At 39.2% G+C, this 15,992-nt stretch overlaps 1 protein-coding gene across 4 annotated transcripts in view; it reads right to left on the bottom strand.

The window, feature by feature from the left end:
• Positions 1 to 647: 647 nt before the first annotated feature.
• The window catches only part of ZRANB1 (zinc finger RANBP2-type containing 1), a 68,545-nt gene continuing 53,200 nt past the window's right edge, over positions 648 to 15,992 (bottom strand). For 2 of the 4 annotated variants that reach the window (XM_040254504.1, XM_040254503.1), the window contains exons 5-10: positions 14,289 to 14,360; positions 11,284 to 11,482; positions 5,580 to 5,700; positions 3,685 to 3,814; positions 3,353 to 3,582; positions 648 to 2,169 (exon numbers count right to left, since the gene is read on the bottom strand). In XM_040254504.1, coding sequence (XP_040110438.1) covers positions 2,116 to 2,169; positions 3,353 to 3,582; positions 3,685 to 3,814; positions 5,580 to 5,700; positions 11,284 to 11,482; positions 14,289 to 14,360 — 806 coding nt within the window. In that variant the 3' untranslated portion in view covers positions 648 to 2,115. Of the gene's footprint in view, positions 2,174 to 3,352; positions 3,583 to 3,684; positions 3,815 to 5,579; positions 5,701 to 11,283; positions 11,483 to 14,288; positions 14,361 to 15,992 lie in introns of all 4 variants that reach the window. The other 2 variants (XM_040254502.1, XM_040254501.1) reach the window with 1 other exon arrangement.

The raw sequence follows: 15,992 nt of genomic DNA, 5'->3' as shown, positions 1-15,992 counted from the left end.
CACTGATCTATAAATAAAGAGGCACCTCAAGGGTCACATCGTTCAGCAGACACAGCACACGGAGGCTGAAGACCGAGCAGCAGCTTCCTAAACAGCACTGGCTACCCTAGAGACCCTGGCACAGGTGCTTCTCCCTCAAACCTTTCTCTTTGGCTTCTTCAACTGGCTTAACCGCAACTAGAACGGGTTGTCTAGCCGCTACAAAATTCTTCCTACATATGAAGAAAAGTGCATAGGGATGCTATGCTAAGTAGTCAGAATAGCAGCCTTCTAAATCCTTGCTTAATCACTGTCCAAAACGAAAGCAAACCAGAGGGTCCATTTTGTAAGAAAACATCAGCCCCTTGAAACAGTAACATACCAATATTATATCAAAATTCATTTATATGGAATCCAATTCTTCCCACAAGTTTTAGCATGCAGCAGCAGCAATCCTTTCATCCTGGGAATGCCTTTCAGAGAGGGAAGAAAGAACTAAAGAGATGACATCTCACAGGTATTTTACTATTTTTAGTATTTCAGCATCAAATCTGAGGTTGTGCACATTTCAATACCATCTAAATAGAACTTAGAAGAAAACAAGAAGCAAATATTTAAAGGTTTTCACAGCCTTTTTATCAAAGGGAAAGAGTGTGTGTATGTGTTGAAATTCCTTGCCACATCAATAGTCTACAAAGTGCTTATCAGGACACTAAGTCTTTTTGTGTTCCTGAGATAGGTCTGAAATTTTTACCCAGTATTGAATGTATACCTGAAGTGGTCAAATAATACTTTTATAGAAAGTTTTTCTACCTAAGATTATAGTTATAACTTTAAATAAGAATGGCCACAATTAACCAACATGCAAAAATTCTCAGACTACTCACTGAGAAATTCATTATACAATGCATTTAACCACCTTACTGCATTCTTCAAATCTTTATTCTATTCTGAACAGAAATTCGCAATTAGCCCAAGCAAAGGCATGCCTTTCTAACACAATTTGCTTAAAGCAGAGTTGATGATGAAGAATCCAAAGACCCTCTGCACGGCAATCTGCGAGTCTAATGTCCACAGAGGCAAGTGAGCAGACTTTTCACATAATTCATTCAGTTCGAGTGGGCTGGCTCCCCAGCCACTGCCCTAATGTACATCCACGGGGTAACTCACAAGGAGACTGCTGCCCAGAGTCTGGTGGAGGAAGCCTCAGTTTAAGAGCACTCTTCCAAACAAATAAATACCTAAATACTGAAAGGTGGCTTATCAGAAACTGAAGACAAGAGAAACCAAAACCCTTTTCAAAACAAGGGATCAATGTCTACATGAAGTTCACTCAATAAAAAATTCTGACTTTTCTTACAGTTTGTTCCTTAAAGATTTGATTTTATTGGGCACAACAGGAACTAAATTACCAATAAAAAATAAAAGCTTGTTTTTATTTTTATGTTTTGCTATGGATAATTTGTACAAAAAGTTTCCAAATCTCTAACGAGCTCTAGTGAGACAGAATGTAAAATGGATCTTTTCAGATGGAAGTAGAATGCCAGGTTCTACTTTAAAAAGAATTATCTCAAAGGAACAAAGAGTGACCTGCCATGTGCTTTTGGAGGTGCCCATGCTGGAAAAACGTCTCAGTAATATGAAGATGCTGGTACAACTTTTCCTATTACACAACTTCTTACACAACCACATGCGTTACATTTATAGACAGATTTACAATCTGAAAGGAAAAAAGTTCTGTCTTAATAAAATTAGTTTTTTGTTTCCTTTTTACAAACTGTAGTCCAAAGTTCTCTGTCTCCTCATGCAGCAGACACATCGTCTCTGTTGGGTGTGGATCAGAAAAAACCCTTCCAAGCAGATCCTGCCAGGTTCTCTTCATTCCATGCCGTGCACTCTGCTTGGAGCAACACACTCATGTGGGGTCCCGCAGAGAGCTGATACCTTGGTCTTCTGTTCTTGGATTTTTTTTTTTTCATTCATCTTCATCATCTTCGTCTTCCTCTCCATCAGATAGGGATGTACAAGGCCGGATCTGTCGGTAGCGGTCAAGCCATTTCTCTACCATCTGCGTGACCAGGGGGTGGTTCCGCCGCCGAGAGCTCTTCTGCATGGCCACGAGAACGCCCCCCTCAGTCACACAGCAGTCCAGCCACTCCCGGAGCAGCTTTTCTTGCTGTTCCTCATTACCTAGCTTTTAGAGGAATGTGAATGAAGAAAAGGAAAAATAATATGACAGATCAGAGACCTCACAGGAAAAATTTCAGAGACCTACAGCTGGTATGATTAATGAAAGGGCCAGAGCAACAAAGAGTTTCAACCTAGGTTCTACTCTCTTCAATTTTATGTTTAAAACCCTACGGGTAAACAGGAAAATATCAACTTGAAAAGTCACAGACAAACCTAGAGGGAAGAACAGCCTAATGATAAATTCCTTTGTTTGATATAATGGCAAAAAACAAGTGTTATCCAATACATTGATTCTGGCAAAGAAAAGACTAGAAAGAAAAGTCGCAGCTTCAAAAAGAACAAGGTAAGTTTGCTCAGAAAGTTATGTATAGGGTGAAGTTACAAAAATTATCTATGAATTTTTTTCTTAATGTTATGCTTATAAAAGTTTTATAATAATTACTATTAAATAAAAGGCCAATACTTTTTATAAGAATACAGGTTTGCTGCGAGTATTCTTTCACACCTTCTCATCACTTCCCTGCGGCTACAGGGAGCTCCTACCTGCTGCTCCCACCACTGCCCAGGCACCTAGTCTCACCTGAGGGGCCAGTGCGCCTATTCTACGCAAACTGGCTGCTGGCTCCCCAGCTCACCCAGAGTAAAAGTCAGAAAGACTGAAAAGACTGCCGACAGCCAGCCCGCAGCCTCAGCCTCCTCTCCACCCCACCCAGTCCCACAAGCCACGTCGGCCTTCCAGTTCCCTCTGCTACAACTCTCCTCCCCCAGTTTCTGCAAGACTCCTTCCTCTTGAAGTCTCGATTCAGGCACCAGCTCCTCAGTGACACCTTACCTTACCCCCCCAGTTCAGTCACCGAAACCCTACACCCCCATCCCTCCCTTTCCCCTCACCCCATCTTTTTACTTCTCCTCCTTGGCACTCATCACTACCTGAGGGCATGGACTTTCCTCCTCACTGCTTTATCTCCACACAACACCTCCTACACAGCTGTTCTGAAAGGGCAAACTTCAGTCTGTCTGACTAGCATCTATACAAAGTGACAAACTGTGACCAAACTCAAAACCCTAAGTGGTAGTGCAGATACCAGCACATCCGAGAGACCCAAGGCCAGGCTCTGGCACATCGCTGCTTGCTCTAGCACAGCGCTGCCACTTTAAGCAGTTAGTGCAAGAAACGTCTTACCTCCTGAGCAGAAAGGAAGTGCACATGGAGTAGCTTCCTCTCACTGTCAACCAGAGGCAGAAACGTGATGGTGACGTCGTCATCGGTGTTCAGGTTAGCACCAGCACCTCGGTTACCATAGCCATCATTTTCCATGGCAACCAAAGCAGAGAAGTGGCCCCTTGTATAGCCCAGAGCAATCGGACTTTTCCAACAAAAACTCTGTTCCCACAACAAAGGCAAATACACACCTGGAGAGAGGGAAGAAAATCACAATGGGATTTTCAGGATGTGACTGCACTGTGCCTTAAAATAATAAACAAGAAAGTTCCAAAATACTAATAATGGTTTACCTTGAAACCGAGTATATCCTAAAGTTTCTCCCCGAAAACTTTTATAATATTTTACTCCATAAACTATAATTGGTCGTCTAAGAATATGTGCAAGTACAAAAATGTGAGTCTGCTCCAAACTTGCTCCAGGCTGTACAGAACAAAACAAAAGAAAGAATTTCTCTTTAAAACATCCACTACCACCCTGGAAAACTGACATGTACAACAAAATGCTGCTCTCCTTCAGCACACTATCTCCATTCATTAAAAAAAAAAAAAATGGTACTACTACTGTCAAGCTAAAGAATGATTCCTCAAATAGCAAAGTCCAATGAGAGAAATCTGCAAAGCTTACATACAGATATCCTTCGCTATCCAAAACTCAAGAACTAAACAGATTTGGTTAAATATTGATCTGAGGAATAAGGGATTAAGACAACAAAGGAAGTTTTATTTATATAATTGCCTTCTGGTTAAGTTCCTCATGGAAGTACTACTTACAACAGGGTCCTCCCGAAGTGAAAAGATGCGCTTGACTGTCTCACAGGAATACAAACAGCTTGGAAATGGCCACATCACCTAACACAAGAATACTCAACTGGTCTCCTTCCCTCAGCAGCGAATCCAGCAGCATCTTTACAGCAGGTACATGTCTCAGACGTGTACCCTGCCCAAAGGGTGAACCCTGCCCAAAGGGTCAAAGGCAGAGGGACTTCCCTCACACTGTACTAATGAATTAGAGTGTTTTCTGCAAAGAAAAGAAGTAATTTGTTGTGCATATACATGAACTTTACAGTTCAGTATATTAATGAAGTGAAAGTTGCTCAGTCGTGTCCAATTCTTTGCGACCCCACGGACTATATAGTCCATGGAATTCTCCAGGCCAGAATACTGGAGTGGGTAGCCTTTCCCTTCTCCAGGGGATCTTCCCAACCCAGGGATCAAGGCCAGGTCTCCCGCATTGCAGGTGGTTCTTTAGCTGCTGAGCCACAAGGGAAGCCCAAGAATACTGGAGTGGGTAGCCTATCCCTTCTGCAGCGGATCTTCCCAACCCAGGAATCGAACTGGGGTCTCCGGCACTACAGGCGGATTCTTTACCAACTGAGCTATGAGGGAAGTATATTAATAACACTTCACAAAACTAGTACGTGTCTTGAGAGACAACTCGACACATCTACACAAGGTCATTCCCAATCACTTCTGTCCATGGAACCTTCTCCTTGGCCCACCTCACGTGGACACAGCATCAACCAGGGAGCCCTACGAAGACCACAACTTGATCCTCAGGGGCCTGACAGCGCACCACCAGCACAGGAGTGCCCATTATCAGTGAGTGATCTTGGACAAGGAACGGGAGCTAACCCACAGGTGGGTAAAGCAGGCGTAAAGCCGCCATTTTTTTAAAATTTTTATTTGAATATAGTTTATTTACAATGTTGTGCTAGTTTCTGCAGTAAAGTGAAATCATTTATACACAGACATACGTCTACTCTTTCTTAGATTCTTTTCCTATAAAGATCATTACAGAGTTCCCTGTGCTATACAGTAGGTCTTTAGTTATCAGTTTTATATGTAGCAGTGCGTGTATGTCAATCCCCCAAAGCTACCTCTCCGTGAGGACAACATAACTGAAGAGCAATCTGAGGAAATATTTAAGAGGTTAAATCACTAAGTAAAACGTTCATTCTGACAGTTTTCTAGTGACTTAACATAGAAACATACTGCCCGCCCTGTTCGGCAATGAGGCCTATGGTCACAGAGCCAATCAGCAGTCAGTGGAACCCGAGTCACCTGATGCCAAGTCCCCGACTCACCTCTGTCCACTCTGCTCCAACGTGGTCTCACTGCAAACCAAGACATGCAGAGCAGCTGCCTCACTTTTTTCAGAGAAGCAACAAGCCTGGAAGCATTCTTACCTGACTAGCAAGAGACAGTATAAATGCCCAGTCTTCTTGCCACTGTTCTTCTCTCAAGGAAAAATGTAAACCAAAGCTCTGAGAATACCAGGACTCCCAATCTTTCCAACGTGTATAAAACCTAAAAAGCAACACAGTAAAAAAGAAGCCTTTCTATAAACAGTTATTTAATGTTCTAATCATTTATTTAATGTAGTCTTTAAGCACTTCATATGCAGAGATTTAATAATTAATTTTACCTGGCTTGAAGTAAATTTTTCAAATTAAAGATGCCCCCATTCTGCTAGCAGACATTTTTCAACATATCTTCAGACATAATCTGATTCACCACCCACAAAACTTTCATCAGAACTTCAAACACTAATGACAAGAACAGCTGATTTCAACTGTCTACTATTGGTTTACAAATGAAAAAGGAAAACACTCAAAATCATCTGACAGTTTGGATAAAATCAAAGACACTTTACTCCATTAATGAATAGTATCCACTACTTGGTCACAGATTTAGAAATAGCCCATGTGTTTACGAGAATATCAAAATCACTTCCTTGAGATTTCATTACATAAAATTATTTGAATATCACATGATAAAAAAATGCAACTACAAAAATAATCCCCTCTTCATGCTTAATACCCTCTCTAAATACTTCAGCCTAATAAATTATGAAGATTAAAACTCAAACTAGGCCACTGGTAGACTGAATTACTAAAACTAAACATTCTTTTTCTTTATAACATGAAGTATACAATTAAATAAAGCCAGATATAATCACATTGAAAACTGTGATCCACTGTCTTACAAACAAACCAGCAAAGGCCTCTGAAGAGAGATTAACCAGTAACAGATTACAAACAGTTAACCAGCTTGTAACATTACAATCCTCTCACATGTAATGAACTATCAATCCCCAATACTTCTATGTACTTCAATTCTAGGTGAAAGAATCAAAAGATCAGAAAACATTCTCTCCCAACTGTTGAAAAGTTAAGGTATTAAATGTCTTAGTGTCAAGCGTTTCTTTAACTTAATGCAGGGTTTTGTAAAAAGTAAATTAATGTTATTTTAGATTTAAAATAGAATGTTCTGCTCTGCTAAGTCACTTCAGTCGTGTCCGACTCTGTGCGACCCCAGAGGGCAGCCCACCAGGCTCCCCCGTCCCTGGGATTCTCCAGGCAAGAACACTGGAGTGGGTTGCCATTTCCTTCTCCAATGCAGGAAAGTGAAAAGTGAAAGTGAAGTCGCTCAGTCGTGCCCAACCCTCAGAGACCCCATGGACTGCAGCCTTCCAGGCTCCTCTGTCCATGGGATTTTCCAGGCAAGAGTACTGGAGTGGGGTGCATTGCCTTACAGAGGCTTAACTCTTGATTAGAAAAAAAAATTTTTCTATTTATAGTAACCCACAGGTTTTTTCTTTGTAATTCAGGAATGTAAGTTTCAATGCCAAATGTTTAAAAATAAAATATGGATATCCCTCTTAAAATACCTAAGATATACAGAAATATATTTTAATGCACAAATGACAAAATACATTGTTTTGATATCAGTTTGGGGGAATTATTGTGAAACAGAAAGTTATTACAAACTGAAAGATGTATGTGGTAATAAATTTCTTGTGTTAGTGCCTAAAATCATTTTAATATCGAGATAGCTAAATTTGCCAGGAATCAAATGATGACTGCACTCAAAACTAAAGAAGACTGCAGAATAAAGGGGTTCAAAAATATATTTAAAAATCACACCCACCACACAAAGACCTAAACTGTCAATCTACCTGGCTCAGTCAAGGACACAAATCCGAACAAGAGACTAAGTGAGACAGCAATACAAGTTTGGCTTAACATTCAAAAGTCAATTTCAGGATGATAAGACTTAACACTCTATCTGATAATACTCCCAAAATTAATCTCCACATTCAGTGCAATTTCTATCAAAATCCCAGAGGGCTTTTCTGCAGAAGCTAGAACCTAACATTCACTTAGAAGTCCAAAGGGAACAGCAAAAAGAATCTGAAGAAAAGAAGGATAAAGTTGGAAGACTTAAGATTCCTGATTTCAAAACCTACCACAAAGCTATAATCATCAAGATAATCTAACACTGGCATAAAGACAGACATATAGATCAACAGGAAAAACCAAGAGTCCAGAAACAAATCTTTATTTTATGAAAATATTTTTCAACAAAAGTACCAAGTACTTGAGTGAAAAAAATAAAATAAATTTAAAAACTGTAAATAACTATAATAAATATGTTAAGGGCTCTCTAATGGAAAAAGACAGCATGCAAGAGCAGATGGGCAATTTAAACAGAGATGGAAATCCTAAGACAGAACGAAAATGAAATTCCAGAGAGCAAAATCACTAACAGAAATGAAAGTATTTTTGACAGCTTTATTAGTAGACTGGACTTGGCTAAAGAAAGAACCTCTTAAAGATACATCAATACAAAACTTCAAATCTAAAAAGATAACATGGGGAACGCGTGTACACCCGTGGTGGATTCATGTCAATGTATGCCAAAACCAATACTGAATTGTAAAGTAAAAAAAAAAATAAAACCAAAAAAAAAAAGATAACATGGACAAAAAAACAGAAGAATAACTGTGGGGCAACTAAAAAAGGTACAACATATAACATTACAGACAGTAAAGAGGGAGAAAAAAAGTAACAAGAAGAAATACTTGAAACAGTAAGGACTGAGAATTTCACCAAATTAATGTCAGACACCACACCACAGATTCAGGAAGCTCAGAGAAAACCAAGAAGGAAAATCGCCAGAAAAACCCCACCTAGGCATATCATATTCAAATGACAGAAAATTAAAGAAAAAAGTCCTGAAAGAAGACAGAGTATAAAAAACCCCTACCTACAGAAAAATAAAAGAATTATAACCAACTTCTCGGAAACCATGCATACATGCAAGAAGAGAATAAAGTGAAATATTTTTTAAAGTTGAGAGAAAAAAACCCACCAACCTAGAATTCTATACCCTGTGAAATTATCCTTCAAAAGTAAATGAGAGGACTTCTCTGGTGACACAGTGGGTAAGAATCCACCTGCCAATGCAGGAGACACAGGTTTGACCCCTGGTTAGGGAAGATCCCGCATGCCACAGGGCAACTGAGCCTGAGCACCACAAGTACTGAGCCTGTGCTCTAGAGCCGAGAGCCACAACCACTGAGGCCCCTGCTCCCAGAGCCTGTGCTCCACAAGAGAAGCCGCCACAATGAGAAGCGCCTGTGCTGCAACAAAGAGGACGCCCCTCTCGCCACAACTAGAGAAAGCCCGCGTGTAACAACCAAGACCCAGGACAGTCAGAAATAAACCTTTCTTTTTTTTTTAAGCTAAAATCCTTTTCAGACAAAAATGGAGGCAATTTGTTGCCAGAGACCTGCTTCATAAATATTCAAAGAACTCCTTTAGAAAGAAGGAAAATAACATACATCAGAAATTTTGAACTACATAAAGGTCTTTATCTGCATCAGGAAATAAACTGAAGATAAAATTAAAACTTTTTTTTACTCTTAATTGATTTAACAGATATTATTCAAAATAATAGCAACAATATATTAAGTGTAAAACTTGATACATAGAGAGGCACAATACTAAGCTACAAATCATATTTCTAAAATAACTGATTTTTCCCATTTATATTACTCTCACTTGGCTCTCTATTTGGATTGACATGTCAATCAAAGACAAGTACGATAGTCCATCAGAGCACCTGAGTCAGTTCAAATCACAGGCACTCAACAGAAAAGCACAGCTGCTACGACAAAAAAAAAAAAAAGGCCTATCTTGACGTGATGGGGGAGGGGTTTAAATAAAATTACTTTCTCCATTCTCATTCAGATATTTTATACGATGTAAGAGAATGTCTCATTCCACCCGATCTGGATTATTAGCACAGGAAATCCTAGTCAAAAAAAAAAAAATGATTTAAAGGAGACTGCACAAGTGACATGTTGGCATTCTCATTCTACCTTCTAATAGTAATAGCCATATAAGATCCCAGTCAACAAACTGGTCACAACTCAAAATAGTCACCATTTTAATGCTTATTCAGTAAGGCTAATATATTTGACCCACATCACCTAAGCTCTGAATCTATGGCATCACGTCCCCCCCAAAATCTGATAGTCTTCATTCCCTCTCCCCAGCCTATCTCCACCTCAAGATACTGAAAAAGACGTCTGTGTGATCACTATAACCCTTGCAGCTTCCTACACCTTAACTGTAAAACATCAGGTTTGACCCTGTATGTAAAACATCAAGTTTGACCCTATATGTAAAACATCAGGTTTGATCCTATATGGAAGGGACTGGAAGAGGTGGTACCAAGAGAGACATTATTTTCAGAAGCCTGTTCATATGCTGGCTGAAATATCCTTTTAGAACTAAGGCCGCCATTCCTGAAAGACCTGCTGCAATAGCACTTACTGTGGCTGCACTCTTAAGACCAAGGTCTTCCCCACTCTACCAGCCATCGAGCCCAAACCTCAGATTATGGCACTTATCTACTTTCACATTAAACTTTGAGACTTCAAGTGACTCAAAACTGGAATTTCAGTCCTGACATTAGTTACCACTGCTGAAATTTACAGTACACTTTCAACCTTACAACAAAGGCAGGATATTACCACCAAAGGAAAGACTCTAGGTTTGCCTGTTTTAAAGGACTTGCAAAATGGTAGATTTACCAAAATCCAGATCTAGCTTCTAGGCTATGCACACTCAAAACACAGATCCATCTTTCCAGGGCAGACACACATTAATCAAACCTACAAGGCAGACCTATAAAGCCACAGTACCCCAAACAATTGTCATCCTCTCAGTGTGGGCAGGCCCACATAAACAGCCAGAGCACGAGGATGTTGTCTGATGAGCACACCACCCAATCCAGAGAGGTGAGACAGGACGGACACTTAATGGCATCAGGCTTACCTGGCCTGATGAATCCACACCACAAAAAGAGTGGTATTCCCCTGAATACCAAATCAATCCACAGCAGTCTCCCTCCTCTAAAGGGCACAAAGTCCTCTCCAATGGACAAAGGCTAAATGACTAAACCATCAGATAACTGAGTCCATGTTGGCTTTCTTAGATGTGGTAATGAGGATGTGATTGGGTAGTAGAATATCCTTGTTCTTAAAAGATACAGGATAAAACACTGAAGGAGAAAGCATCACGGTGTCTAAAATAAATTGTTTCTGCATTAATATATAGAGATAATATATAGAGAGAACATACAGAAAAATGTTAACCATCAACAACTGATCAAGCCAATGAAGGAGATGCTGGGGTCCACCAGACTGATTTTAACTTTTCTGTGGATTTGAAAATTTGCAAAATTACAAAAATGTGGTCTTAAGAGTACCTGTCTCAGGAAGAAAAACGTGTAATACATCATTAATATAGTATCTTAAACTTGAACAAAAATACTAAATAGCAGCTACTTTAATATATGAGCAAAGACCTTCCTATATTTAATAAGACCACTACCACAAATTCAAATGTTTGTTTTAAAGCTTAGCAAAACATGTAAAAACCACTGCAATGTTCAAAGCATCTCAATGTCTAAAACCAAAGCTTCCCCCTCCCCCAGCTTCCATAAAAAAAAACAACAGACAAAAAGCATCCAATCACTGTAAGGACAGGTTTCAGCTAGTGCTCTCTTGGATTTCAAAAGGGAAGGATGTCAGCTCACCAATGTGAACAGTCATGCAGGCTGTCATGCAGGGCTTTCCGAAGCACCGAGTCTTTGTCGTAAATGCCCCAGGTAGCTTGTAGTACTGAATCAAGTAAGCAGTCTCCTGCAGTCCGGTTCCAAAGTGCATACAGTCGACTGTCCAAACGTGTAGCCAATTCCAAAGACCAGTTTATAATTGGAGATTCTTCTTCTAACTCTATATGAGGAATTTAACATATTCATATAAAACACCAATAAAGGAAACTGAAGATGATTCAAAGAAATGGAAAGATAGCCCATGCTCTTAAGACTCGAAGAATTAATATTCTTAAAATGGCCACACTACCTAAAGCAACCTACAGATTTAAGGCAATTCCTATGAAATTACCCAAGACATCTTTCACAGAACTAGAATAAACAATCCTAAAATTTATATGGAACCATAAAAGATCCAGAATTGCCAAGGCACTCCTGAGAAAAAAGAACAAAGCAAGGGCTTCCTTGGTGTCTCAGTGGTAAAGAATCTGCCTGCCAATGCAGCAGACATGGGTTCGGTCCCTGATCTGGGAAGATCCCACATGCCGTGGAGCAACTAAGCTCGTGCACCACAACTACTGAGCATGTCTGTGCTCTAAAGCCCAGGAGCTACAACTACTGAGCCCACGTGCCACAACCAGAGCCCACGCTCCACAACAAGAGAAGCCACCACCACAAGTCCACACACCACGACTAGAGAGTAGCCCCTGCTCTCCACTAGAGAAAAGCCCGCACAGCTACGAAGACCCAGCACGGCCAAAAAAAAAAATACAATTTTTAAAAAGAACAAAGTAGGAGGTCCAACACTCCCAAACTTCAGATAAGACTGTAAAGCTACAGTAATCAAAACACCATGGTATTCACACAAAAGACGACACATAGCTCAGTGGAACAAAACAGCCCAGAAATAAACTCACACACCTATGTCCAATTATCTTCCACAAAGGAGGTAAGAATATACAATGGGAAAAAGCCTCTTCAACAAGCGGTGTTGGACAGCTTCATGTAAATCAATATACAACAAATACAAAAATATGCTCAAAATGACTTAAAAGATTTAAATATATGACATGATATCATAAAACTCCTAGAGAAGAACAAAGGCAAAACATTCTCTGACATAAACTGTACTAATATTTTCTTAGGTCAGTCTTCCAAGGCAATAGAAAAAAGCAAAACAAACAAATGAGACCTAATCAAACTTAAAAGCTTTTGCACAGCAAAGGACACCATAAACAAAAAGAGATCACAATGTTTGGAAGGGAGAAAATATCTGCAAACAATGCAACCAAAAAAGGGCTTAACTTCTAAAATATACAAACAGCTCTCATGTAACACAACCACAGAAAAACCACCCAACTGAAAAATGGGCAAAGACCTAACCAGGCATTTCTCCAAAAACATACAGATGTCCAAAAGGCACATGAAAAGATGCTTAACGACGCTAATTACTAGAATTATGCAAATCAAAACTACAATGAAATACCACCTCACATTGGTCAGAGTGATAATCATTTAAAAGTATACAAATACAAATGCTGGAGAGGGTGTAGAGAAAAGGGAACACCCTCCTGCACTACCAGTGCAGCCGATATGGAGAACAGTATGGAGGTTCTTGAACCAATTGTTTAAAATAGAGCTGCCATACGATTCAGCAATCCCACTCCTGGGCAGATACCTGGACAAAACTGTAACTGAAATAAACAAACGCTCCTCCTATGTTCACAGCGACCCTATTCACAATAACCAAGACATGGAAACAACCGAAATGTCCCTTGACAGATGAGTGGATGAAAACCTATGGTGCACATACACAATGGAATACTACTCAGCCAGAAAACAGAGCGAGATCATGCCAGTCGCAGCAACACGGACGGCCTAGAGATTACCATACCAAGAGAAGTCAGGAAGACAAATACCATCTGACATCACTTAGAATGTGGAAGCTAAAACATGACATAAATGAAACTCTCCAGGCAACAGATTCACAGACACAGAGAATAGACTTGTGGTGGCCAAGACTGGTGGGGGGATGGAGTGGAAGTTTGGGGTTAGCAGATGGAAACTAGTATATATGGAACAGATAAACAAGATCCTATTATATAGCATAGGGAACATATTCAATTATCTTGTGACAAACCATAATGGAAAAGACTATAAAAAAGAACATATGTTGAAGTATAATAGAATCACTTTGCTATATAGCAGAAGAAATTAACACAATATTGTAAATCAACTACAATATAAATAAAGACACAAGTAAGTAAATAAATGTAACATGTTCAGTTTCATTCTTCTGCAATTTAGAAATATTCTATTTGGAAGAAAGAAAGAGTGAAGTCACTCAGTCACGTCCAACTCTTTGTGACCCTGTGGACTGTAGCCTATCAGGCTCCTCAGTCCATGGGATTTTCCAGGCAAGAATACTGGACTGGGTTACCATTTCCTTCTCCAGGGGATCTTCCTGACCCAGGGATTGAACCTGGGTCTCCCACATTGCAGGCAGACACTTTACCGTCTGCGCCACCAGGGAAGCTCTTGGAAGAAAGAAACTATTCTCTAAAGTGTAAAAAAAATGTATATGTAATATACTAATAAACAGCTAGAAATTTTGATCAACTGAAATATAAACCTTTTAAGTAATGGAAACATCTTGAGGCCCTAGAATAATTTAATTTTTAAATTCTTTATAATTTATTTTCTTAAAATGTTTATTATGAAAAAATACTCATCCTAGAATAGGAAACACAAAACCAAGGTTTTAAAACTTTTATACCTGTATTCACTCTACCACAGTTATGAGCTGTGAATGAGCTGTTTTAACAGCATAATACAATACTGTTCTTAAGGACTTTATACATTTTCAGTTTAAAGTAGAAATAAAATATAATGACTATACACCAAACTACTCCAAAGCTTACAAAGCAGAGCAAAACATTTATTGAAATCACTAAAAATTAAATTATACTCATTAGTTTCATGCTTACCTTTCTGAACATCTCTATCAAGCACCTCATCAAATAATTTTTCTTGGACTGTTGGAGGCAAGTCTTCAATATCTACAAAGAAAAACCTTGTCTTAAAAAAATTTTTAAATGCCTCATAACTTAAAAAATTTGATGCCAATATCTAACAGTAACTTCCTCTAAAATAACTCCCTTTCCACTGAAGACTGTCAAGCAGCGTCTTTTAAAAAACATGCATGTATCTCATGAGTTGTGTGTATGAGGTGCAGAATTGTTCCTTTCTGTACTTCATTGTCAAAACAGCGATCTATCTACAAATAATAAGACGAAAAGCATATGAACCAGTAATAATAATCAGCTATTATCAAAAAGGCAAGAGATAACAAATACAGACAAGAACGCAGAGAATAGGGAATCCCTGTGCACCACTGGTGGGAATGTAAACTGGAGAAGGGCTTCCACTATGGAAAACGTTATGGAGGATCCTCAAAAACATAAATCTATCATAAATGATCTAGCGATCTCACTTCTGGGTATACAGACAATAGAAATGACAAACCTGTATCCCCATGCTAGCTGCAATGTTACTCAAAATAGCCAACATACGAAAACAAACTAAGTGTCTATCAGTGGGTGAATAAATATAAAGTAGATGGGCTACTAAACCATGAGAAAGAAAACATCGTGCCATCTGCAACATACAGAAGGGCCTTGGAGATGTTATGCTAAGCAAAATAAGTTCAACAGAAGAAGACAAATACTGCTTGGCATCACTTATATACAGATCTTAAAAAAAAAAAAAGATGGGGAGAAACTGGTAAAAGTACAAACTATAAGCCATAAGATGAAGAGGATAGGATTTAATGTAAAGCATAGTGATGATAATCAGTAACACGTATTGTACACTTGAAATTCTCTAAGAGAACAAAACATAAATGTTTTCACCCAAAATATAAATAGATAAATACAAGGTGAGGTAATAAGTGTGTTAACTAACTAGACTGGGTGGGGGTGGGGGGGCCTTTCACAATTTATGTGTGAATCAAATCACCATGGAATTCTCTAGGCAGAATACTGGAGTGGGTAGGTCTTCCCTTCTCCAGGGGATCTTCCCAACCCAGGGATCAAACCCAGGTCTCCAGCATTGCAGGCGGATTCTTTACCAGCTGAGCCACAAGGGAAGCCCAAGAATACTGGAGTGGGTAACCTATCCCTTCTCCAGCGGATCTTCCCGACCAGGAACCACATTGCAGGTGGATTCTTTACCAACTGAGCTATCAGGGAAGCCCCAAATCACCACAATGTGTATCTTAAAATCTTACAATTTTCTGTTAATGACAACTTAATATAGCTGAAATAAAAGGGGTGGGGGGGGGGGGGAAACAAGAACAGAGGTCTCTGATACTCAGGTTAAAATAACAACAGACAAATTCCATCTGTTTTCTGCCGCCCCACCCCCACCATGCTCAATCTCTGCTCAGAACTGTTTTTGCAGACTTTAGAATCTTCTTATAAAAGTCAATGAACCAGTCCTTTTGGCACACAAATTTGTTTTTCTCACCTTCCTGAAATTTTCTATGCTCTATTCAGTTTACTAATTGAGTAGTCTAGAATAAAAAGCATGATTACCCTTACAACATTTTTTAAAACTACAGTACTATTTTCAATTCAAAATAAAATCTAATCACTCAGTGTAATAAGTTTAAATATATAGAGAGTGCACTT

Source organism: Oryx dammah, unplaced genomic scaffold (assembly GCF_014754425.2).
Source record: "Oryx dammah isolate SB20612 unplaced genomic scaffold, SCBI_Odam_1.1 HiC_scaffold_14, whole genome shotgun sequence".
Lineage (NCBI taxonomy): Eukaryota > Metazoa > Chordata > Mammalia > Artiodactyla > Bovidae > Oryx > Oryx dammah.
The sequence above is the reverse complement of the archived record's forward strand: the minus strand, read 5'-3'. Positions and strand labels throughout refer to the sequence as shown.